At 49.5% G+C, this 25,667-nt stretch overlaps 1 protein-coding gene across 1 annotated transcript; it reads right to left on the minus strand.

Moving 5' to 3' along the window:
* Positions 1 to 2,875: 2,875 nt before the first annotated feature.
* Lman2 (lectin, mannose binding 2) lies at positions 2,876 to 21,986 on the minus strand. Its single transcript, XM_021215342.2, has 8 exons — positions 21,580 to 21,986; positions 21,312 to 21,430; positions 12,043 to 12,160; positions 10,365 to 10,444; positions 10,031 to 10,192; positions 9,819 to 9,933; positions 7,305 to 7,424; positions 2,876 to 6,009 (listed from the first exon to the last, which is right to left on the minus strand). The coding sequence occupies exons 1-8, from the start codon at positions 21,773 to 21,775 to the stop codon at positions 5,849 to 5,851; spliced, it is 1,071 nt and encodes a 356-aa protein (XP_021071001.1). The 5' UTR covers positions 21,776 to 21,986; the 3' UTR covers positions 2,876 to 5,848.
* Between the last annotated feature and the right edge of the window lie 3,681 nt (positions 21,987 to 25,667).

A 25,667-nucleotide genomic window follows, 5' to 3' on the forward strand; every position in this document is an offset into this window, starting at 1 on the left:
AAGCAAAAAAAAAAAAAAAAGGAATTATTTTATGTGTATGAGTACACTGTCTTCCAACACACCAGAAGAGGGCAACAGATGGTTGTGTGCCACCATGTGGTTCTGGGAATTGAACTCAGACCCTTTGGAAGAGAAGTCAGTGAGTGTTCTTAACTGTTCAGCCGCAACCGTGGTAACTCTAAAAGACATTTATTGGGGCTGGTTTACAGCTTCTGGGATTCAGTTGATTATCATCATGGTGAGAAGCATGGCAGCATCCAGGCAGACACAGCACTAGAGGAGCTGAGAGTTCTACTTGTTCCAAAAGCAGATAGGAGAAGACTGGCTTTAGGCAGCTAGGAGGAGGGTTTCGAAGCCCACGCCCACAGTGACACACTTCTTCCAACAAGGCCATGCCTCCTAACTGTCACTCCCTGGGCCAAACACATTGAAACAACCACACTACTGTAAGGGCAGGAGGACAAAGGGTTAAGGGCCAGTGCCATACCAGCTCCAGTAGGATCTGTGTGGCAAGTTCCACAGACTGAGGCCATAGACCTCAACAGGGGGAGACCTCCTGCAGCCAGTGTGGAACTCTTGGCAGGAGAAAATGATTAAGCTGTAGTTCTCTTGGTAACTTATCTGTTTTATGTTTTCTGTCCCTTTTCCTATCTACAAGATGTTCCTGATAGCCTAGCCTAGCCTAAGATCTTTTTTTTAAAAAAAGATTTATTATTGTATGTATGTGAGTACACTGTAGCTGTAAAGATGGTTGTGAGCCTTCATGTGGTTGTTGGAACTTGAATTTTTAGGACCTCTGCTCACTCTAGTCTGCCCTGCTCAATCCAACTCTGCTCACTCAGGCCCAAAGATTTATTATTATACATAAGTACACTGTAGCTGCCTTCAACGTGCCAGGAGAGTGTCAGATCTCATTATGGGTAGTTGTGAGCCACCAAGTGGTTGCTGGGATTTGAACTCAGGACCTTCAACAGTCACTGCTCTTACTTGTTGAGCCATCTTGCCAGCCCCTCTAGGCTATGATCTTAAACGAGTATTATGGCTACAAAACCATCCCTCTAGATGGAGACACTAACCATGACCTCATCTCCAGGAAAACCAGCACTTCACTTATAAATCATGTATATGATAATATTGATAGATATAAACTTTCGCAGCAATAATATTTTATATGGCTACACGTGTGTCATCAGAAGTAGGCTTTGGTATATTGTTTAAGAAAGCCTTAAAAATAATTTAGCGAGGCGTGCGTCACCACTGCCCAGCTCTAGAGACTCTTTTTTTTTTTTAAGATTTATTTATTTATTTATTTATTTATTTATTATATGTAAGTACACTGTAGCTGTCTTCAGACTCTCCAGATGAGGGTGTTAGGGATAGTTGTGAGCCACCATGTGGTTGCTGGGATTTGAACTCAGGACCGTTGGAAGAGCATTTGGTATTCTTAACCACTGAGCCACCTCTCCAGCCCCCACCCCTCCCCCGGCTCTAGACTTTTTTTTGTTTGTTTTGTTTTGTTGTTTTTTTTTTCGAGACAGGGTTTCTCTGTGTAGCCCTGGCTGTCCTGGAACTCACTTTGTAGACCAGGCTGGCCTCAAACTCAGAAATCTGCCTGCCTCTGCCTCCCGAGTGCTGGGATTAAAGGCATGCGCCACCACGCCCAGCTGGCTCTAGACTTTTTTTTTTTTTTTTTAGATTTATTTATTTATTATATACACTGTAGCTGTCTTCAGACACTCCAGAAGAGGGCACCAGATTTCATTACGGATGGTTGTGAGCCACCATGTGGTTGCTGGGATTTGAACTCAGGACCTTTGGAAGAGCAGAGTCGGCGCTCTTAACCACTAAGCCATCTCGCCAGCCCCCTAGACTCTTAAACAAACAAAAGCACTGATTTTTTCTAGGGAGGCAGGGACCTAGCATCCCTGGGATGTCACCCTTGCAGGAGGAGATGGGGGAATTCACAGCTTTCTCATTAGAGGGGTCCAAAGAAAACGGGGCCATCAGGCTTTTTAAATTGTCTGCTTCTGTTTACAGACAGAACTTGATTTGGGGGTAGGATGTTCCGAGTAGTCATTCACCCCAAGTCTAGGCAGGGAGGGTCTCTAGTGATGGACAAGCAAAGGCAGACACTTTTGTCAGCACGGTCCTCCCTGACCAAGGTGCTCACTGCCTGTCACTCCTGAAGTGAAGCTTAAAGATTCAGAGAGCCTTCCCTGTTCCCGCTGCACGGTGACACTCACCGGGACAGACCTGTCCTGATTACAGGGAGCTTTAGTCCAGCCACTAGTCAGTCTCCTGCCTAGTGTAAACCACCAGGACCAGCTCTGCAGAGGAACACATATCTGCTGTGTAGACACCTCATGCCTGTCACAACTTTACCACGGTAGCGTGTACCAACCTCAGGACCCCAAGTCACCATCCCCAGACTCCCCGCCTTCTCAGCAGGAATTAGCTGGAGTGGCCATTGCCCAGAGACAGGCCCGCTATAATTTTATGGTTAAATTTCTTTTTCTCCTTCTCTAGAAGCCACCCAGAAAGAGTTCACTGCAAGCCTGTGAGAAGAAATGGCCAGGGAGACACTGGGATAGGTTATCTAAACTGGACCACAGGAGGAAGGGGAGGACCCAGTGGCCCTATGAAATACCAAAGCCAGAACCACCCATCCGCAGCCTGATCCCTTGACCATTCGGGTTTGTGTGTCCCGGGCTAGATGACACTCATTACATATGGACACAACTTGGGTCATGAGGCTTGCTTAGGAGGTGACTTTAACTGAGCTGCTTGTGTGCACATATCAGCTAGAGGCCAGGGTGGACGGGGGAGAGGATAGGCTGTTTTCCGATTAAGTAACAACACACAACTCACACTAGTCTGAACAAATAGGGATTTATTTCTTTCACACACACACACACACAAAAATAAAACCCCAGCAGTTGACAATCTAAGGCTTGAGGCAGGGCTTCAGCGCTGACCTGGACACCTCCTAGCTAACTGTTCTGCGCCTTGTCACCGGTGCTTCTGTACCCCCAGGGTCCTACCACATTCCAGGCAGGAAGAGGAGAGGAACTTCCGCACCTGATGTCCTCCGGTTCTCCTGAGCCACAGGTCCACACGACCTCCCTTGCTGGAAGCAGCTGGGAGGAGAAGCATCCCAGTTGATGGGAAGAGAAAGAGACAGGGTCAGGACTGGGTGCTGGAGGATGACAGAGTCAGAAAGGCTTGGCCACAACTGGGTGGAGACAGCAGGGACAATGACATCAGCACTGTATAAGACCCACCTCAACAAAGTGCAAATTTTTAAAGGCCAAAGTTAGAAACCTTCAGGAAAATCATCTTTGGAAAAGATTAATAAGTGCCATTTAAATGCAGATGGCACATCAAATGACGTCATTAGCAAATCAGGAAGTCAAGCGTGTGGGAAGGAACCTCTGCGAAGCTTATAACCAGGAGGCTGAAAATAACAATTCCACAACATCAGTAACAGGGGTTGGAAGTAAACGTCAGAGGATGCACGTGACCAGTGAGCAGAGACCGTCAGCCTGGCGCAGAAAAGCGCACAGCAGAGCGGCTGGGGGGTGGGGGAGGGGAGCGGAGGCCGATTCTCTTCAGAATGCAATGTAGCTCTGGCTAGCGAAACTGGAACTGGATACAAGCTGCAGACCCAAACTTCTCATGATGTGTGAGAACACAAGTCAAGAACGCTTTGAGGCTGCACCATGTGTAAGCGAGCCAGAGACCATCTGACAGTCTGGTAAGGTGACAAGAGCAGTCACCAGTGTGCACAGCAGAAGGCATCTTGGGCGACATCTTAGGCTACATGTCCAGGAATACATCCAAACACCATTTAAAAGCTTTTACAAGCAAAACAAAGTTTTAAAATACACAATTTAAAGAACACTTTAACAACCATCATCTCTGTGGGGAGGGGACAAAGGAGGCCATGTGAGTCGGCAGGTTTGCATTTCCAGCCCTGCAAAGATACAAGGAAGGGTACACACTTGTGCTTCAGTGTTGATGAAGGAAGGCCATTTTTACGAGTATATGACAAAAAAACTAATTGTGGAATCATTGCTGTGTGAAGACAGACAACTTTGGGGATGAACTTAGTTCTTCACAAGTTCAGCGAGGCTGTGATGGCGGATGGGGAGCCCACCTGGAAGGTTAAACAGACCCACTAAGTGCCAGCGTCTGAGATTCATTACAGACCCTGCCCTGGCCCTACCCCACAAGATTTACTAGGCCAGATATGCCATGTGTGTGGAGACCAGAGGACAGCTTTGGGTATGATCTTTGGGAATGCCATCTTTGGGACTCCTTTGGCATGGAAGTCCCCAGCTAGACTAGTGAGCCCCAGACTCCTCAGCTGCTAGTACTGTCATACAAGTGTTTTATTATCTCCCAATGCTACAGCAGCTGCTAAGGTGGCTCTAATACACAAAGGTAAATCTTGATTACAATGCCTAAATAACTCGGGACATCAGGAAGTCCAGGTTAGAACAAGAGCTAAGGTCAACCCAAAGTCTGTGGTGCTTCCTGACGGCAGCAGCCCGATGCTCCAGGTCCCAGGCCTGGTGTCACATGGCACATAACTGCTTGGACACGCCCCACATAGTTAAGTGTCATGGCAAATAGGCAATGTATGCTTAGAGAGTAGTGTGTCAAAAGGAAAGATGGGGTTCCTGAGGCTCCGTGACAGGCTCATAAGCCTGGAGGAAGCTGCAGCTGGACACACGACCATGAACAGTTTCCAACAAGGACAGATGGCTCCTATAGCAGCACAGTGAACAGCTCTGCTAAGAGAAGGTGAAGATGGTGGTACTAAAAAACAGCCACGTTACTCCATGGGCTTCCACCACTCACTTCCTGCAGCAACAAAGTGAACTGAGGACGCTGCACTGCATGGGTGGCAGCCTTTGCTTGTGAGGTAAGAGACCAAGCATCGATTGTGTGGGGAGGGGATGGCGAGGAAGGAAGCAGACTTGCTGAGTCCCCAGAGTTGGACAGCAGAGGGTGAGAGACCGGAAGCTGGCTGTGGGGCCTGCTTTCCGCTTGGCTCTCGGCTTTGTCCCCTCAAGCCACCCAAAGGGAACAGCACTGCCCATCCAGCTGTCTTCTATTCCTGGCTCAGCTGCTCCTTCCAGATCACCTCAGTCTCAAGATTTCTATCATTGCCCCCTCCGTCCCCAGTGCCTGTCACATCCTGTGTACAGTACCCTATTCCCAAAACATTGCATACTAGGCAAAACTGCGTGACTCCTGCTTGACCTGAGAGTCATGCTGTCCCATCTGGCAGTGGGACAGCCACCATCTCTCTCCTCTGGGTCTGTTGCAGGCCAGAGAGAAGGGACTGGGAATCACCAGATGTGAAAAAAGCCCTTAGGACAGGCATGAGGCCGAGACTGTCTACTTTCAGTAAACTGTCACACCTTGGCCTTACTGAATGGTCCTCCAGCCTTGGCTGAGGTCTGCCTTTGTAAAAAGCTACAGGGAGACCCGGAATCCCAAACCCTGTTTGCTGCCACAGGCCTCAGAACAAAACCACTGCCTGGAACCCTAAGGAGCCATCCCATACACAGGGCCTCACCCAGGCCCCAAACACAGACACCCTTGCTCCCGAGAGCAAGCCTTGGGATGGAGCAGAACCCTCCAGCTGTGGGGATGCTAAACCCTGACCCCAGCCCTGCCCGCTGTCTCAGCTGGGCAAGAAGCAAAATGTATGAAAATACTTTAATTATTTCTTTGAAACAGTTAAGAAATAAGGTTCGTTGGTTTTTACAATCCCAGTAGAAAAAAGTTCACAGAAGAGCCCTGGCCCACGGTCAGGCCCTTTCCAGCCAGACCGGCCTCAGTAGAAACGCTTGTTCCGTTCCTGGCGCTTCTGAAACACCACAGCGCCCACCACAGCACAGACGACGACGCCCAGGAGCGCACACAGCAGCAGCAGGAACACCCTCCATCCTGTCAGGGGTCCATTGCGGAAGTTTCCAGTGGGGTCGTCCACATTGTCTATGGAAAAAGACAGAGATTACCAGGTAAAGCTTGAAGGGACGGCCTCACAGTGGCTCTGTAGATCTGGGCAGACAGCACTCCAGCTTACACCCAGCACAGCACTGGCAGACGGCAGGGGTCAGACGAAATCTACTTGGCTCTGAGCTAGTACTTCAGAGGCCACACAATTCCCCCACAAGCAGCGTAGCCTTGTAGCTTCCACAAGTCCCTATGGCCAGTCATTGCTCAGTCCCTTTGGAGACAGCAGCCACCCAGTGAGTGAACAAATGAGATTGGCCCCTGGGGATACAGGTGGGGTGAAGCCATCAGCATTTCTGGGAGCAGCAACCAGCACTGACCAAACGGTGCTATGTGGCAGGATTAACTTAGCTCTAAAATCTGCAGCTGGAGGATGGCTCAGGAGTTGAGAGTCCACACTGATTTAAGTTCGTTTCCCAACACACACGTTAGGAGGCTTACAACTGCCTGTAATTCCGGCTCCAGGGGACCCGAGGCCTCTAGCCACCACAGGAACACACACAAACCTTAATGCACAGAATTAAACGGAATGACAGTAAAGTTTAAAAAACGTGTGATATCAAACACCAGGCCTAATGGCTACACCTGTAATTCTTACACCCAGGGTAAAGGCAGGAGACTCAAAAGGTTAACATCACTGTCAGTTACACAGTGAGTTCAAAGCCAGCCCAGGCTACACAGAATTTTTAAAGTGAGAAGTCATATTACAAAGAACAGTATGTTCTGGTTTTTCCTAGAGAGCTGGAAAGACAGCTTAGGGGCCTATACTTTCCGAGGATCCATGGTTGGCAGGCTGTGGCTCTGAGGGATGGAAGGAAATCCAGGTGCCTTTCTTCTACCAAGAACACTGGGTAGATGTGAGTCAGAACTGTGCTAGTGGAGGGAACTCAGGCTGGGGCTATAGGCCAATTGCCACCCTTCTTTCTGGCCAAGCAAACCGAGTCAGCTCCTAAGCGTTCACAGAAGCTACTCGGACCCCACTGACAACACTTTAGCACAGGAAGAAGTGGACATGAGGCGCTCACACATGAAACGACGAGGTGTCAGAGCCTCAGCAGGAGCCACACTGCAAGACTCATTCTTTACTCACTCACCAAAGCCAACCTGGCCTGAGCTCCTGGCCTCCAGCCACAGAGCTCAGAGGCCAGAGCCCAGCTAAGGCAGGAGCAGCAGGACAGGAGGGCGGGACTGCACACCCTCACCCCCCCACTCACACACACATACCCACACACTCACCCCCCCCAACACACACTCTCACACTCACATACACCCACCTTTTGGGGACTTGAGAAAATTGACGCCAGGCTCGATCTTGGTCCAGTCGATGCTTTCCTCCTCAGGCGTCCGCTCCACCGTGAGCTGGAACAGCTTGATGGAGATGATGTCATGGTTGTCTAGGGGCAGAGAGGGTCCCACCTCACGACATGGTCACTGCCCTCCCCAGAGAAAGCTGCTTCCTCAGCCTCACAGGGCCGGCCCCAGGGAGAGCAGGTTTCTGCCCAGCAGTCTCCTCTCCTGGTCAGGCAGCATCCCGGGCTGAGTGCAGCTCAATGCTAAGTTAGTATGTGTAAAAGCCGGGGCTCCAGCCTAGGTGTGGAGAAGCTGGCAGTGCCCGAGAGAGAGAAGACAGTACAGAGAGGAAAGCATTAACTATGATGTTGGAAATGAGCTAGATCTAAACTTCAAGGCTTAGTTTCTTTGTAAAATTGAAGCAGTGTCCACACTGAGCCACCACGATGGCCAAGGCACACGAAGGTCATGCAGTGCGGGACACACTGCTGAGCAGAGGATGTGAACTAAAGCCAGAAAGCAGGCGAGGGCCACTGTGACCATTCTAGGGCTGCCTCACAATCCCAATATGTCCAAGAGAAGGAGCAGACCCACATACAGGCTGCAGATGACAAAGGAGCTGTCAGCAACTACGCCTGAGACCTGGAAAGGGCGTGTGCACCACCACCACAGGCATGCAAGATGTTCCAACTATCTCAGAGGTGAGGCGCTGAGTCCAGGATGTGGCTCCCGGCCAGCATAGACTCGCACACTGATTAATGTGTGTGTGAAGCAAGGCTCGCTGCAGTGAGGAGGGAGGAGCCACAGACAAGCAGCTGGCGGACAGGACCCTGGCGTCTGACACTGAGCACACAGAGCCGTGAGGAAGAGGGCCAAGCCTTAAGTGTCACCCGGGCTCTGCCATTTTCTGCTTATCTTGGAGAAATTTCCCTTGATTTCAGTTATGTGAAAATGGAAAGAAATCAACACCTAAGAAAATGGCGGCTGGTGTGGTGGCACACACCTGTGACCCCAGGACTTAGGAGGCAAGTGGATCTCTAAGACTGAGGCTAGCCTGGTCTACACAGAGAATGTCAGCTGAAGTTACATAGAAACCCTGCCCTCCCTTCCCCCAATAAAAACCCGGGTGCCCACCTGTCTCTTCAAGTGCCCACTCCTATCAGCACTATGGAATAACTACCTGCCACAGATGGCTATCTGTTCTATCAAGAACCTCTGCAGACATATGGGAGCACTGTCGGATGAAATCCCAGGTAAGCCAGGGGACAGGAAAGAGCAAGGGCATGCTGGGTCCATTACTGACACGAGCCTGCTGACTCGTGAAGTAGGGTATAGGAACTTTAAAGAGACACCACCACAACAGACATTCTGGGACTTCATGGCCTTGTGCTCTTCCTGGAGAGGAGGGAGGCCTCTGATAGAGGGGACAGTACAGTCCCTAAGAGTTTATCCTGGGGCTGGTGAGATGGCTCAGCGGGTAAGAGCACCCGACTGCTCTTCCGAAGGTCCTGATTTCAAATCCCAGCAACCACATGGTGGCTCATGACCATCTGTAACGAGATCTGACTCCCTCTTCTGGAGTGTCTGAAGACAGCTACAGTGTACTTATATATATTAAAAAAAAAAAAAAAAGTTTATCCTGGGGATAAATAAGCTCTGCGAGCTCATGCTGGAGCTGGGTCCAGGGCTGCGACCTTTCTAAAGGTCACTAGTAGACTGGGTCATAACCACTTATAATGTGGGGAGTGGAGGGACAAGACCACAACCAGGAAGCATAGGAAACGACAAAGCTAAGACAAGCTACATAGAAACCAAAGCTGGGGAAGGGATGGGGGAGACATCATGGACTGCAGAAGGGAACGGTTTTAAAGGAGGGAAGCAGGCAAGTTCACACTTAAGGAAGACACTAAAGACATGACCAGGTCCCACACAGAAAGGACAGGGCAGCTGAGTCACTTTCAACACAGGGAGGGGCCTGGCACCTCAACTGGGGTGGCAGCCATTATGGTTCTGAGCACAGAGATGACTTTCCAGGCACCAGGGACGGAATGTCAGGTGCTTTGGATGGAAGGAGGGGGCACCATGTGGGCACCAACAAGAGATGGCAGCATGAATGCAGTAGGGAGAGAGACAGACAGTGGGATTTTTCAAGGAATAAGCAGTGGCATGAGACGAGGTGCAGGGTGACACCAAGGCATGTTATCCCAGGCAATAGGAAGGTAGGGATGCCCCTTCACCTTGATGGGCAAGGGCGATGTTCAAAGGTGGCGGCCAAGGGGACTAAACACCCGTGTTCCTATAGACCTGGCACTAGGAATCCATCAAGCTACAATACCGAGACCCAAAGTCTCCTCTCACCTAAAGATACAGGGTGAAGAGACCAGCTGACTGCTTGGGCCTGCCCTCGGGCAACCAACAGTTACAGCCGATGGAAGATGAAGAAGGCCTGCAGAGAAGGGAGGCCATTAACTGCCGAGAGTATCCTTTCACACACTCACCAGACAGGTCGCCGGTGCCAGCAGAGGCTCCAAAGTAGTAGCCGGTGGGCAGGCGCACCCCGGTGATATCGATGCAGTTCTTCCACTCGTTCTTGTCTTCCAGGTCAGTCATCACCTGCAGTCAGTGGGCAGGTCAAGTTCACGCCCAGGCCCCAGCAAACCACCTCCTGGAGCCAGCACAGGCCCAGTGCCTCCCCTTCATGCCTACTCACCGTGAGGCGGCCCCGGGAATAGCGTACAGCTAGGAAGGTGTCATGGTCCCGGTTGCGGAAGTCGGCTGTGCAGCCTGCCAACTCACTCCACCGACCATCTTTGCTATGATCGTACGACAGAGAGCCGTTGTTCACCATCACCGAGATGTACGGGAACACACGCTGGAACCGACATGCTGGTTACTCCATGCCTCGCCAGCCTGTGGGCACCACCACCCTGCCCCTGGAGGACGCTTTAGGCTAACCACAACCAAGTTCTAGTCCCCAGCCTCAAGCCAGCTGCCCAGCCCTTGCTCGCCTGCCTGCCTGCCCGCAGAGGAGAGCGGGGTCCTACCTCAGTGGTTTCATCATTGGGATATGTGTCCAGGAAGATGGCCAAACCATGGAAGTTGTCTTTGCTTCCAAACACAGGCCCTGAAATTAGGAGATAGTTCAGAATGGGATCAACAGAGATGACCCATGGATAGCTCAGCCTAGGCAGAAGAAAGTCCAACCATTGCTACATCACCCCGTAAGGAAGAAACCTTGAAGGACAAAGCAGGTGGGGAGGGGCCCAGGCCTCTCAGGACAGAGAACTCAAGACTGAGGCTCAGTATGAATGCCGTGAGTTCAAGGACAGCTTCAGCTTCATGGTACCAGGTCAGCCAGGGCCATAGCAAAGTCCCATTGAACAGCAATGAAGACTGAGGCCTTAACTATGAGGGTAGCCACCAAGGCAAATGTTAGGTACTGGCAGTGCCCACTCTGGGACATGTGTATGGATCCTCAGAACCTGAAGCTACGAGCAGCAAATGTTCTGCGAGGGCCCCAGAGGTGGCACCTTGTACTTTGCTGGTTGCACAGTCTTTGTGTTTGGGCTTTAAAAATGGCAGAATGGGGGCTGGTGAGATGGCTCAACAGTTAGGAACACTGACTGCTCTTCCAAAGGTCCTGAGTTCAATTGCCAGCAACCACGTGGTGGGTCACAACTACCCGTAATGAGATCTGACACCCTCTTCCGGTGTGTCTGAAGTCAGCTACAATGTACTTATCTATAATAATAAATCTTTAAGAAAAAAAATGGCAGAATGGACCCATGAACAACCAGCAGGTAAAGGCCCTGCCACCAGGCCTGATGACCGAGTTCCATCCCCAGAAAACACACAAAGCTGGAAGGACAGAACCGACTACAATGTTGTTCAGAGCACTACGTAGAACTATCTGGCACTCGTGATTCCCAAGCTCCCTTTGCTCTCCACAGGTGCTGTGATATGCATGGGCACATGTGCACACACACAAATCTTTTTTCTTTCCTTTTCTTTTCTTTTCTTTTTTCTTTTCTTTTTTTTCGAGACAGGGTTTTTCTGTGTAGCCTTGGCTGTCCTGGAACTCACTTTGTAAACCAGGCTGTCCTCGAACTCAGAAATCCACCTGCCTCTGCTTCCCAAGTGCTAGGATTAAAGGCATGCGCCACCACACCTGGCTCTTTTTTTTTTTTTTTTTTTAAAGATTTATTTATTACGTATGTAAGTACACTGTAGCAGACACTCCAGAAGAGGACGTCAGATCCCATTACAGATGGTTGTGAGCCACCATGTGGTTGCTAGGAATTGAACTCTGGAAGAGCAGTCAGTGCTCTTAACCACTGAGCCATCTCTCCAGCCCCTACACACAAATATTTCTAAAAATCTATAGGAAGATGGCCAGGTGTGGTGGTGTAAGACTGAAGCAGAGGGAATATTTTCATGTTTTAGGTAGCCCGGGCTAATGAATTTAAAACCAGACTGGGATATATAGTCCAAGTATCTAGAAACCTAAAAATAGTAAACAGGCCGTGTCTGTGTGGGGGTGAGGGGGGTGGACATAGACGGCACCAATGGCTCTCCCACCCCCTCCAGAGCAAAGTCGGCAGCAGTCTCCCAGCAGAGGCACCCAGTAACCATGGCAAGCACTTGCCAGGGCCACCCACCGCTGTGGTGGGCCAGCAGCTACACCCATGCCTACCCCACTGTTCGGGCCTGAGCCCTCCTCACCTGGTACGAGGCGGTCTCGGGTGTACCACAAGGCGATGCCATCTCCGTGGAGGTTCTTCTTCCCTGTGCCATGGACTTTGAAGTGGACGTGCATTTCCCAGTCCTTAAGGAAGCATGGCTGAGAGGGAGCAGAGAGGCCCTCAGAATACCAAGGCTTTCAAGCAAGCTGGAGCAGGGCCTGGCAGTTCAGTTCCACACCTTTCTCCCCACCCCACCTAAACCAGGCAATCACGTCAAGGTTCGGGGTCAGGCAGCGGGACCTTAAGTAATACTGGCCCCAAATGCTGTCTCTAGGCTGAGGCTCAGCCTCTGCCAACCTAGGCCTTTTTCCTCAGCACATAACCTCAACCCTACTTCATCAACCTCAGCTGAGTGCCTGGCCTAGAACCTTAGGATCACCAGACCTTTTAAAATAATGTATGTGAGTACACTATAGCTGTCTTCAGACACACTGGAAGAGGGCATCAGATCTCATTACAGATGGTTGTGAGCCACCATGTGGTTGCTGAGATTTGAACTCAGAACCTCTGGAAGAGCAGTCAGTGCTCTTAACCACTGAGCGATCTCTCCAGCCCCCACCACCAATTTCTTTTTTTCTTTTTTTTTTAAGATTTATTTATTACATGTAAGTACACTGTAGCTGTCTTCAGACACTCCAGAAGAGGGAGTCAGATCTTGTTACGGATGGTTGTGAGCCACCATGCGGTTGCTGGGATTTGAACTCTGCACCTTTGGAAGAGCAGTCGGGTGCTCTTACCCGCTGAGCCATCTCACCAGCCCACCACTTTCTTTTCTTTTGTTTTTTAGACAGGGTTTTTCTCTCTCTAACTGGAATTCATGTTGTAGACCAGGCTGCCTCCCAACTCATAATCACCCGTCTCTGCCTCCCAAATGCTGGGATTCAAGGCGTGCACCACTCTGCCTAGCCCATGTCTCCCTTCCACATTTCCTCCTTCCTTCCTCTGTAAGTGTGTGTGAGTGATGAAGACAGGGCCTTGTTCTGTACTCATGGCTAGCCTCAGCCTCCTGAGGGCTGGGATTACAGGCCTGTGCTGCCGCACCCCACTCGGTCTGATGCAGTGATTTAACAATGCCAACCTCAAGAGCACCTGGACTTGGACCCACAGACCCTGGGAGAAGAATAAAGGATGAAATGGTAGCTGTGCAAAACCCAGGGTGCTGGGAGAAAGACAAGCAGGTGGGGCAGAGGAGGAGGCAGTGTAGGCTGAGGGGCCGAGGGGCTTAAGGTGACCCCTTCAGAATGACCCGTGGTACCGTGGACTTATAAGCTGTAAGGAAAAGCACACCCTTTCCTCCCCAGGCAGCTTTTGGTCATGGTGTTTATCACTGCAATAGTAACCCTGACTAAGACAGAGACCTAGCTCTCCCTCTCCCCGAGCCTGCCTATCTGCGAGGATGCTGTAAGGCCACTGTAGACGGGGTGGCTGGAAGGAGCTAGCCCACAGCAGCCAGCACAAGCAACCTCACTTCATCAGAAGCCCACCCTCACAGAGGGCACCTGGGGGCCTACATGGCTGGCAGCAGCCATGGCAACACCCGAAGCACCACAGGAGTGAAAGAGGCTGTGTGCCCAATGCCCATGAAAATATTCACTCCCCACAAAGCATTTCTGCACTTTCAAGCCCACCCTCCAACTCCTGATGCTCAAGGCTGAGATGCTGATTTTCCAGTGTCTCTCACTCTTGTGCTTAGTCATGAACAACACTTTCCCCAGGTGTTCAATTAGAGGTGGTCCTGTCACTGTCTGTACAATTCCCAAAGGGAAACAGGACCTGGCTTGGGAACAGAAGACAAACAGGAACTTGACAGCACAATGAAACATATTTAACTCTTGTAGCCAAGATCATTTCAATTCAAAAATTAAAATATACTCTGTCCCACCACAGGCAGTATGGCTGGTGCACTGATTCATCAGCTTCATGAACTGGCAGGCACTGGGGACCCAACCTGGCCACAGAACAGGAACTAGCGTACCTGTGTGACAATTTCCCCAGTTCTGGAATTTCACTAGTCTGGGCACAGCCATGGACTGGGAAGAGGCAGCTAAGCGATGGTGACAGGTAGCCACAAAGACAGGACAAGGAGTCTGACCCAAGATCTGCTGAGGGAGACGGAGGCCTTGTCTGAGTTGGGTCTAAAATCTAAAAGAAAGGATACTAGAGGGGTCCACCCAGGGAGAGACTCGGCTCCATGCTGGGTCCACTTCCAGGAGTTAGGGTTAAGTGACTCTGCCAATCTCAGCAGGGATGACAAGTAACCAGACACCAAAGAGACAGGGTGGGACTGTGGGACTAAACCCAAGAAAGCATGGGAGCTGCACAGACTGAGCTCCCAGTAACCACAGCCAAGGAGTCCAAGGACAATCATGAGTATTCAGCAGGTTAGTGGTATTCGTAAACTCACTAAGAAACAGCATTCAGAACAATATATGATAACATAAGGGGGAACTTAGCAACAGATGAAGAGATAATATATCCAAGGTTACTCAGACAAATACCAAAAGAATGGTTCTGGGGTTGGAGAAAAGATTCAGAATTGACAGTAAGATCCCAGAGTAAAGGCACGAATAATTCGATTCCAAATGGAGACACAGGAGGCGGGACCAAAGCAGCAGAGATCTGTTAACCCAACAGTTCTACAGCCAACGGAGTGACGACATGCTACGTTCTGTCAAACCCAACAGTTCTAAGCCAAAGGAGTGACGACACGCTATGTTCTGGATGGGAACTGATGTGAACCGAGCATACACCCCATCCTAAGAGTGGCGTACTGAGAGCTGTGGTTGGAGAACTTGCCTAGGTTCCATCCGGACACTATAAACCTGCTCAAAAAGGTGACCTCTCTGAGGACACCCGGGGGTGGGTACTGGCCACTCCTGTCTCTCTGTGATTTCTCCTTTTCACGTATTTCCAATGTGATGCTACTTGTGGGTTTTTTTTTTGTTTTGGTTTTTTTGTTTGTTTGTTTGTTTGTTTGTTTTTTGAGACAGGGTTTCTCTGTGTAGCCCTGGCTGTCCTGGAACTCACTCCGTAGACCAGGCTGGCCTTGAACTCAGAAATCCGCCTGCCTCTGCCACCTGAGTGCTGGGATTAAAGGCGTGCACCACCACGCCTGGAAGAAAGCAAAGGCACACATTATCCTTAGACTCGGGTAGAGTGTGTGTGTGTGCGCGTGCGCCGTGTGTGTGTGTGTGTGTGTGTGTGTGTGTGTGTGTGTGTGTGTGTGTGGTGTGTTTGGGGAGGTTTATTTTTGCAGTGCCATACGTAGGTCCAAGTCATGTTTTAAGCACCCCCAGCCTTGTCATTTAAAACAGGGTCTTGGCATGTGGCTCAGGACAGGCTTGGGCGAGCAAACTTTCTGCTTCTGCCTCCTAAGCACTTGACACCTGCCATCTGGCACCTACTGCTCAGGATAACATAACAAACTGAAAAACAAGAGGCTGAGGGACAGCTGAGCAGGTAGAGCAATGGCTCTTCCAAAGGACCTGAGTACAGTTCCCAGCACCCAGCACCCTTAACTGCCCCTAACTCTAGTTCCAGGGGATCTGATGGGACCTTCTGGCCTTCGTAGGCACCTGTACACGTTTGCACATACAGAGAAGCACAAAAATAAATAACAACAATAATAAAAACCCTGAGAAACAAGCAAACAACTTCCAGACTAATAAGAGGCAAAATGAGCGCTGGAGGGAGGGATGGCTCTGAGCTTAAGGGCACCTGCTGCGCTTCCGGAGGACCCTGGTTCAATTCCCAGCGCCCACATGGCAACTCACAACCACCTCTGATCCAATCCCAAGGGACCCAACAGTATTTCCTGCATGTGTCACTGCCTGGCTGACAGTCCTTATTTTTTAATCTTAGAAATAAGGGTTTGCAGCCGGGAATGGTGGCGCACGCCTTTAATCCCAGCACTCTGGAGGTAGAGGCAGGCGGATTTCCAAGTTCAAGGCCAGCCTGGTCTACAGAGTGAGTTCCAGGGCAGCCAGGGCTACATAGAGAAACCCTGTCTCGAAAAAAACAAAACAAAACAAAACAAAACAAAAAAAGGGTTTGCTAAGTTGCTCTGACTGGCCTTGAACTTACTATCCCCTGCCACAGCCTAAGTAGCTGGGATGACAGGGACATGCCAACAGGCCCAGTTTTTTTTTTTTTTTTTTTTTTTAATTTATTTATTAGTGTATCTAAGTACACTGTAGCTGTCTTCAGATGCACCAGAAGAGGGCGTCAGATCTCATTACAGATGGTTGTGAGCCACCATGTGCTTGCTGAGATTTTAACTCAGGACCTTTGGAAGAGCAGTTGGTGCTCTTAACCACTGAGCCATCTCTCCAGCCCCAGGCCCAGCTTTTTATTATTACTTTTTTTCAATTGCATGTGACTCTACAATATTTCAAAATAAAAATTCAGGCTGGGAATGGTGTTATCCTAATACTCAGAAGGCAAAGTTAGACTTAGCATACTGACCTCAAATTTGCTTTCGATGGAAGAAAAAAAAAAGGTGCAGGAATAGATCCTCGACCACAGCACAAGTAAAACTAGGTATCAATAAGCTAATGTACCAAACTACCCAGAAAGCCCATATTTCTCTCAATGGCTCCACAGGCTCATACCTTTAATACAAGGTCATGAGAGAGTGGCTCTACTTGAGGTATTAGGAGGCATGGCCTTGCTAGGGGAAGTGTGTCCATGGGGTGGGCTTTGGGGTTCTGAAGGCCTCCCAGGTTCAGTGTCTCTCTCGCATCTGCATGCAGAGCTCGGCTCCTCTCTAGCAGCACATCTGCCTGTGTGCACAGGCCACCATGAAATGCTATTTAAAAGAGTTGTCATGGTCATGGTGTCCCTCTACAGCAACAGAACCCTGAGTAAGACAGTCCCTGAAGATGACGCATAAGGAAATAGCCAGTCTTGGAACAGGACAAGGGAGAAGGGAAGGGGAAAGTAGGCTTGCAAGGTCAGTGTCAGGAGGACCCAGGAAGTCCCATGGGACCCCAGCCCCCCCAACACCTTTAGGCACCCACCCCAGACTGAAGACTGAAGGCCAGCACAGCAGGGGCCTCCGGGGACTTAGAGCAGGGGCAGTGCAGTGTGAATTACTTCTAAACTGCTTTGTGGGGCCAGAGTTCTTACCCCACAAAAGCCCTAATGTCGTGTTACCACAACACAACAACGCAAACAGAATCACCTTGCAGACACAAGTCATCTAAAGTCAGATAGCTTCTACATCTCTGCTTGAACAAAGCAAAAGGCAGAGACAGCAACCAGCAGAGGTCACCACAGGGAGATCATCTGTAGTCTCAGCCGCTCGGAAGGCTGAGACAGGAGGATCACTTGGGACCACAGTTCAAGGCCAATCAGGAAACACAGCAAGACTTGACCTCACAAAATAACAGACAAAAGCCAGGTGTGGCAGGCTACCCTGCTCTACTACAAGTCCTTCTGTGTGTTAACACTTTCTCAGAGGCTACACACAGGGATGTGTATCTCACAGCAGCTGCTCAGTGTGTGGTGCTGAGGTGAGATGTGGCTCCATCCGGGCATACAGTGCCTGCTGCAGACACAAGCTCCCACACTTGGATCCCAGCACCCACGTACAAGCAGACACAGGCACAGGCACGGAGCTGGCAGATCCTGAGGTCTTGCTGGCTAGACAGTGTAGCTGAAATGGTAAGTTCCAGGATCAATTAGAGACTCTGTCTCAAAAAATCAGGTGGTAGGTAGGGCACGGCAGCACATACCTTTAATTCCAGCTCTCCAGAGTCAGGGGAAGGCAGATTTGAGTTCCAGGCTAGCCTGGTCTACCTTGCTATTGTTCCAGGCCAGCCAGAGCTATATTTCTAAAATACAGCTAGGGAGATAGCAGCTGAGAACAAGGCCTGCCCTGCAAACACAGGACCTGCTTGGCTGCAGACCCCACAGTAAAGAGAGCCTGCCCCAGCGCCATGCAGGTGTGCTCCCAGTGCTGGGAAGGAGACAAGGGGATGCCGGCACTCATAGCCAGAGAGCAAGTTCCAGGACAGTGAAACTCAAGAACCAAGGTCGCCAGCCCCTGAACACCACCATCTGAGGCTGACCTCTGGCCTCCGAGTATATAAACATGGCCGCAGCAACACACAGCCCTAATGTGCTCTGACACACGGTGGTACAGCCTGTACTGTCAGCAAGTGAGAAACTGAGCAGGAAGATCAGGAATTCCAGATCATCCCGGGCTCTGTAGAAAATGTGAGGCCAACCAGAGCGATGAGACCGTCTCAAAACAAAACAGAGCCTGACGCTCAGTTTGAGTTTATTCATAGTTTTTATTTGCTTGGTACATTTTTTTCCTCCTTCCCTCCCCCTCTTCTTCTTTTCTTCCCCTCCCCCACCCCTCCACCCCCTGTCAAAGACAGCTCTGTGTAGCCCTGGTTGTCCTTACCAGACCCTCGGCAGTCATCTTTTCTCAGCCTCCTGAGTGCTGACAGTATAGACAAGTGCCATCTAAGCCAGCTTGTTATAAAACATCACTACCTGGCGTGCAGGAAACAACATCCTTTAAGCCCTTCTTCAATGCTGGGAGCTGAACCCAGGGCCGAGACAAGCACCCAACTGTTCCTCTCAGCCCTCTGTGGATATTTAAGCCCAAGACAGTTTCTTCAGGGGAAGGAGTGCATTTTTAAAAAAATTTTTATTTATATGTATGTGCAGATGCCAGAAAATGTCAGAGGATGTTGAATACCCTAGAGTTAGTGATTTAGGCAATTATGAGACTCTCAATGTGGGTGCTAGGAACACACTCAGGCACACAGAAAAACTATCTTGTGCAAGAGCAACAAATGATCTTACACTGCTAAGTCATCTCTCCAGCACCCCACCTTATTTTAAAGTCTCTGTCTCTGTCTCTCTCTCTCTCTCTCTCTCTCTCTCTCTCTCTCTCTCTCTCTCTCTCTCTCTCCTCTGTCTCTCTCTAAACCTGGAGCTCCTTAACAGGCTGGCCAACAAGCTCCAGGAGCCTCCTGTCTCTGTCTCTTCAGGGCTGGGATTACAGCCAGCCAGGCACCAGGCCCTTCACCTAAGTTCGAGGGACCTGAGCTCAGGTCCCCACACTTGTGCTGCCAACAGTATATATCCACTCAGCTGCCTCCCCAGCCTCTGCATCAACTTTTAAAAAGAGGAAGGGGATACACAATTTTGAATCGGCACAGTAACAACAATTCGGAAGCCTAAGACCCTCGCTGCTGCCTTTCACACAAAACACACTCTGACCCAAGCAGAGTGGCCTCTTCAGCCTTCCGTGCCCTGTGTTCCAGCCTTTAGGAACTTGGAAACTCGGAAGGCAGGGGGTACTCGTGAAATGTTTGCTCAGCCAGTGTCTCTCCCAGGTGGCATACAATGAAGGAGACTCAGACAGACAAAACAAAACAGGAGAAATCACCTTTGCTGTTCTGTCAGGAGGATGTATGTCTTTGAAAACATTAAATAGAAACTTCTAAGAGTTCCAAGCAATTTCTCTCGAGAACTATAAATGTTCTCCATCCAAACATTTACATCCATTATTTACAAACCATTAGGGTCCAGCAGTAAAAGTCCAGGAGCTGAAGAAAGGAAGGGTGTAACGCAGCCAAAGCAAGCCCAGAACGCCCTTGGTCCGTGACATCTCAAGCCACCGTGCTTATGTACCTAAGTTAGATCCCTACCTTGGATGTGTCTCTTACTTGTGGATATAAACCCAATTCCTACAAGTTCTACCAATATTTTTATCTTGCTTTTTACAAAACAAAATGTAATGCTATATTTAACTCATTTATGTGAAAAACACAAGGCTACATCACCACCTGAGAAAGTAGGGCCCCAGTTGTCCGTGCAGCTCAGGAGTGAAATTCGTGCCTCGCCCGGCAGGCAGAGGTCCTGGGTTCTGAAAAGCCTAGGCAGAATGATGTGACAGACTGCGACTTGGGGACATGAGGTTTAATCCAGCACTTGGCATTTGAATGCAGACTTAACAGATGAGAAGTAACCAAGGAGCAGTCACGAAGAACCAGGAGGCACTGTCCCAGACAGAGTGAGCAAGACCAAAGCCCCTGAGGGAAGAAGGCAACCAGACAGACAGGCTGGAACAAACTGACAGAATGACTGGAGATGCCAGTCACCAAGGGACACGCTGTGCCTAGAGAATGTAGTTTTCCATCCATGAGAGAACTCAGGCTCTAAGGCACAGAGCCAAAGCTGAACGAAGAGGGTAACCACAGACGCCCCTAGCAGCAGGGTGGAGGCAGGAGGCAGGGAGAGAGGGGGTGCTGAGGGGATGAACCAGCGAGGCGACACAAGGGCAGAACGAGTGACAAAATCAGCCAGAAGGGCCAAGAGAGTACAGCGGTGGAGAAAACTAGGCCACTGTTGACAGCAGAGGCAGAAGGGAGGCTTAGACCAAACAAGCTAGTGAGAAGCAGGTTTCTTTTCAAGCCATGGCCTATCCCCAAATCACTTCTTTTCTCCCCTTGGCCAGCCTACACTCCTTGGTGTAGACATTGCACAACATTGCTACCACACCAAGGCAATGGCATCTCCGGCTCCCCTGCTCTCTAAAGGCAAAGGCCACAGCCCATAGATACAGCTAACAATACTCTGAACCTAGCACAGGGAAAGGTAATTAGGCTTAAGTATCTTGAAGGGGTTTCTCCCATTGCTAGCCAGGAGGCATCTGGTGCATCAAGGGAACTGATAAGGGTGGAGATCAGAAAGATCAGTTGAAATACTGTTTCTTCTATTCGGTGGCTATATACTACCTCAGCACAAAGTCTCGAAATCCATCCATTCCAAACACCTTGTTTGAGAATAAAATCTGAGAAGGTGTGGCAAGGTCCGTACCCTACACACAGTAAAATACTCTATAAGGATAAGTTTCACCCTTCCCACGATTATGTGGGTTCGATTTAGTCTGACAACGCCACTCATTTCTTGTTATGTGACTTTAGGGATGTTCAACTCTGCACCTTGGCTTCTTGCTTCGTAAGCCATCAAAAAGACAGACATCATTACTTACTTCCGTGTGGTTCCTGAAGAAACAGGTCAGAGTGTTAAAGAGTCACGCACAGTTTCTGACACACAGTAACTACACAAGTCGCTCTGAACGATCTGTGCGACCAGGACAGAAAAGTCGTGCACAGGACAAAAAAAAAAAAAAAAAAAAAGGAGCACGTGTATCTACTACTGCTGACGAGGCAGGGACTATCGTGTCCGTGATCGGTTACGTTCAACCTCTTGGGAGAGCCTCACCTGGTGGTTCCAGATCGAGCCCTCTTTGCTGCGCTCGTCCGGAGTCAGGCGCACGTACTGGCTCGTAAGCATCGTGCTGCCCTGGAAGTCCCAGAGCGGCATGGAACTGGAACCGACCCCTGTGGGCAGAGACGGACGTGGACAGGCGATCAGAGGGCCGCGCCAGAAATCTACAGCCCTGCGCTGCTCTGCTCGACAGAAAGGGGCCATGCCCTCCTCCGTCCCACTCCGGCCCGCGGCCTCAGCCTCCGCTGCTGGCCTCCCTCACCTTGGTAGGGCTTGATGAGCGAGTGCTCCCGCTTGAGGTGTTCGCTGTTGCCGTCGGTTATATCCGCAGCCACCGGCCCCAGCAACAGAAGCAAATGTAGAAATGTCGTGGGGCCCGGGCCGGGGCCAGGAAGCCCAGGCCTCCCTGGGCACCGCTGACCCCAGCCCCAGCGCCAAAGCCAGGCCTCGGCCGCCATTCTCCTTGTTCTCTCGGCCACTTCCGCCTTAAAACTTCCGCCTTCCGGGTGTCTGTTCTAATGGTCTCCGGCCGGAAGCCCTCCAAACTAGAATCACCGGAGAGTTAAGGAAAGCCTCGCCGTCAGCGGGATAGCAACATTATTGGCTGGCCAGCCTCCTATCTTAGTAGAGCGCGGCTCCATAACTTTGGAGGTTCCTGGTCGCCTGACAGCCGGCCAAGGCCAAGGGTTCTCATGAGCGACAAGGCGATCCAACCAATCATGGGGCAGCACGTTAGGCTTGCCGGCCAACGAAAAGCAGAGGTCTCTCTTGGGCGGGAGCAGAGAGAGCGGCGTCTTCGAAGCGGTGCATGCTGGAACTTGTAGTTTCGCGGGCTGCTTGCGCAAGCTGAGCTCCCTGTTCAGTCCTAAGTTTCTAAAAAGATGGTGACTTTGAAGTGACCTTTCCAGTACAGTGGGAAAGCCTCACTGGAGTGAAATAGAAAGCCTGGAATCCAATCCCAGCGCCACCCTGGACTCGGTGGGTGGGGCAAATCCTTTAGGCCACTTCAAGCTAGTACCACACCTCTGGAGACTTAAAGAGGCCACTTATTTGAGGACCTCCGTTACCGCCAGTGACTCAAGCACAGTCAGATTGAAGCAGGAGTTGCAGATCAGATTCTGACCTGGAACCTCAGGGAAGGCCGGAAGTCATCTGGCTCCAAAAAGTGTCAGTTCCTGTTGACACACCAAGTGTCTGTGGAAGGTCCCAGGACAAGACAGGCTGGCTCCCGATAGTTGAACATTGTGGTCTCTAGCCCAGATACCGTTCTATTGTACCTGTTAATCTACTTAGCTGCCAATACTTTTTTTATTTTAAAAACAAACAAACAAACAAAAAAACAACTTAAATTTACCTTAGAAATCCTGATTTCAGGGGCTGCAGAGATGGTCCAAGGGTTAGAAGGAGTACTTGCTGCACCAGGCTGGTCTTGAACTCACAAAGATCTACTTGCCTCTCCTTTCCAAGCACTGGAATTAAAGGCATGTGCTATTTATGTATGGCTTCCAATATACTTTAAATCATCTCTAGATTACTTATAACAGTTAACAAATTGTATGTATAGTGATGTTGATAGGAAACACAAGAGAAGTTTGTGTTCAGTAAGAAGTGTGCTGTCTAGTTTTATGTCAACGTGACACAAGCTAGAGTCTTTTGAAAGGAAGGAACATTTGAGTTGAGAAAATGCCTCCATAAGATCTGGCTATAGTGCTAGAGAAATGGCTCAGTGGTTAAGAGCACCGACTGCTCTTCCTGAGGTCCTGAGTTCAATTCCCAACAACCACATGGTGGCTCACAACCATCTGTAATGAGATCTGATGCTATCTTCTGGTGTGTCTGAAGACAGTGACAGTGTACTCATATAAATTAAATAAATAAATCTTTTTAAAAAACATCTGGCTATAGGGCATTTTCTTAATTAGTGATTGATGCTTCGGTCAGGTCCAGTCCATGATGGGTAGTGGGATCTCTGGGCTGATAGTACTAGGTTCTATTAAAAAACAAGCTGAGAGGCCTGGCAGTGGTGGCGCACGTCTTTAATCCCAGCACTTGGGAGGCAGAGGCAGGCGGATTTCTGAGTTCAAAGCCAGCCTGGTCTACAGAGTGAGTTTCATGACAGCCAGGGCTATACAGAGAAACCCTGTCTTGAAGAAAAAAAACAAAAAAAACAAAAAAAAAACAAGCTGAGCAAACCAGTAAACAGCACTTCTTCCACAGTCTCTGCATCAGCTCCTGCCTCCAAGTTCCTGCCCTGTCTGAGTTCCTGTCCTGACTTTCTTTAGTGATGAACAGTCAGTGATGTAGAACTGTAACCCAAATAAACCCCATCCTCTCAAAGTTGTTTTTGGTCACAGCAATAGTAACCCTAATTAAGACAAGAAACTTTTTTTTCTGAATATCTCCCATCTATGATTAGTTGAAACCACAGATCTAGATCCTGTTGATATGAGGGTTATGTTTATAAATATATATTGTGTGCATGTGTGTGCACATAGATATATAGAAAGAGAACACACCTATACAACAAAGGCCCCCTGCTTCTTCTCTCCTAACGAGCACCCACTTCAGAGATTTCCCTACACCCGTACACGGTAGGGTGTGTGTGCAGTGCACTGAACTTCGTTTGAGCTGAGCTTGTCAGGTATATTCCCAGCCGAGTTCCAAGAATGTAGAGAAGCACACCTGGGAAGTAATTAACTGGTGAAAGAACATTTGTTTTATTGTTCTAGAACCTGTCACTGGGTCGTGAAGAACAAGGAGGAGTTCATCTCGGATTTGTCTGAGAAGCCTCTCTCAGCAGAGGAAGCAGAGCTAGGGTGTGAACTTAAAAAGAAGCACAATGGTTTGGAACAGATGCAGAGTCTGTGGTATTTGAACAGGGTAGTACATCCCTGTAATCCCAACACTTAGGAAGTGGAGGTGGGAGGGTCAGGAATCCACAGTCATCCTCAGATACATGAGACTGAAGGGAAATGAAATTTAAGGCCTGGGATTCATGCAACTTATGTCCAGAGAAATAGTTGTTTGTAAGCTTGGAAGCCTGAGGCAGAGAGCACAGTGAGACAGGCCTGGGCACGCTCTGGCAGGCCATTGTTGGAACATTTCTGGGACTGAACCAAATGTTCCGCTGACCCGCCCCTCAGGTCTCCTAGCATTCCTGCCTTTGCACGTACCATCCTGCAAATGTGTACGTTTAAATGAGCCAATCACCGGTAACCGTGCCAATTCTTGCTAGCCCCGACCCCTCCACACTATAAAATCCCCTAGCTTTCCAGCCTCCTGGTTGGTGCCTCTACTTCCTGCGTGAGGTACACATCGGCCTGGAGCTCCGCCATTAAACTACCTCATGTTTTTACATCAAGATGGTTTATTCGTGGTCTTGAGGCGTTGCCTTCTTGAGACTAAAGTGGGGAGGGCTCACCACGAAAGTCTTACAAGACCACCTAAGGGCTGCTGGAGACTCCGTCTCAATCAAACAAGCAACACTGTGGAATTGGGAAGCGTGGTGGATAGATGATGTAACGGTTGCTCTTCATGGACAACTTGGCTGGATTTACAGGGACCTTTGAGATAGATCGGCTGGGCATGTCTGTGAGGTATAAGCGAATATGGAAGGCGTATTCCAAGTGCTAGAGTCCTGGACTGAAGAAAAAGGACAAAGCGAGCTATGCAACAGCACTCACATCTGTATGCTTCCTGCCCACCGAAGAAAGGCGAGCAGGGTGCCACGCAAGCAGACAGACAGCACGCTGTCCTCTGATCCATCAAACGGGAGCCGTGAGCAGCATTCATATAACGGTCATGAGGACCAAAGCAAGTCTTGTTAGGAGAGGACCTTGTAAACCAGAAAGCACCCCATGAATGCAGCCTGGTTCCATGGCACAGCAGATGGGCAGATTGCGGGCAGGTCATGTAAGCTCTCTCACAGGCATGCTATTCACTCATTTATTCTAGGGCTGGGCAGTGTCTTAGTTAGGGTTTTACTGCTGCGAACAGACACCATGACCAAGACAACTTTTCTTTTTAATTGAACTAATTTTATTATATTCAATACACTATATATTTTTATTCCAATCATAAAAATAGTGGACATGTTATTAAATGAACATAAATAGATAAAGTCTGTTTGTTTGTTTGTTTTGTTTTTAGTAGAGCTTTAAAATCTTGGCTCTTACTATGGCACAAACCCAAAATAAGAACAATTTTTAGACATTTGGAGTCCATTGTAATAAGGCTGTACTTCAATGTCCCTCACATCACCAAAGTATTTTACCTCCATAGTAGCTAAGCTAAGAGTTTACAGTTCTGCTGCTCCAAGGAATGAATTGTAGGCACGATTTTTGGACACAG

The sequence above is a fragment of the Mus pahari genome, chromosome 16, assembly GCF_900095145.1.
Source record: "Mus pahari chromosome 16, PAHARI_EIJ_v1.1, whole genome shotgun sequence".
Lineage (NCBI taxonomy): Eukaryota > Metazoa > Chordata > Mammalia > Rodentia > Muridae > Mus > Mus pahari.

Coding starts and splice junctions, on each gene's coding strand:
- Lman2 (XM_021215342.2), bottom strand. CDS start 21,775: ATGGCGGCCGAGGCCTGGCTTTGGCGCTGGGGCTGGGGTCAGCGGTGC. Junction 9,934..10,030: donor ATTCCCGGGGCCGCCTCACG/GTGAGTAGGCAT, acceptor CACTGACTGCAG/GTGATGACTGACCTGGAAGA. Junction 6,010..7,304: donor TTTTCTCAAGTCCCCAAAAG/GTGGGTGTATGT, acceptor CTTTTTCCATAG/ACAATGTGGACGACCCCACT.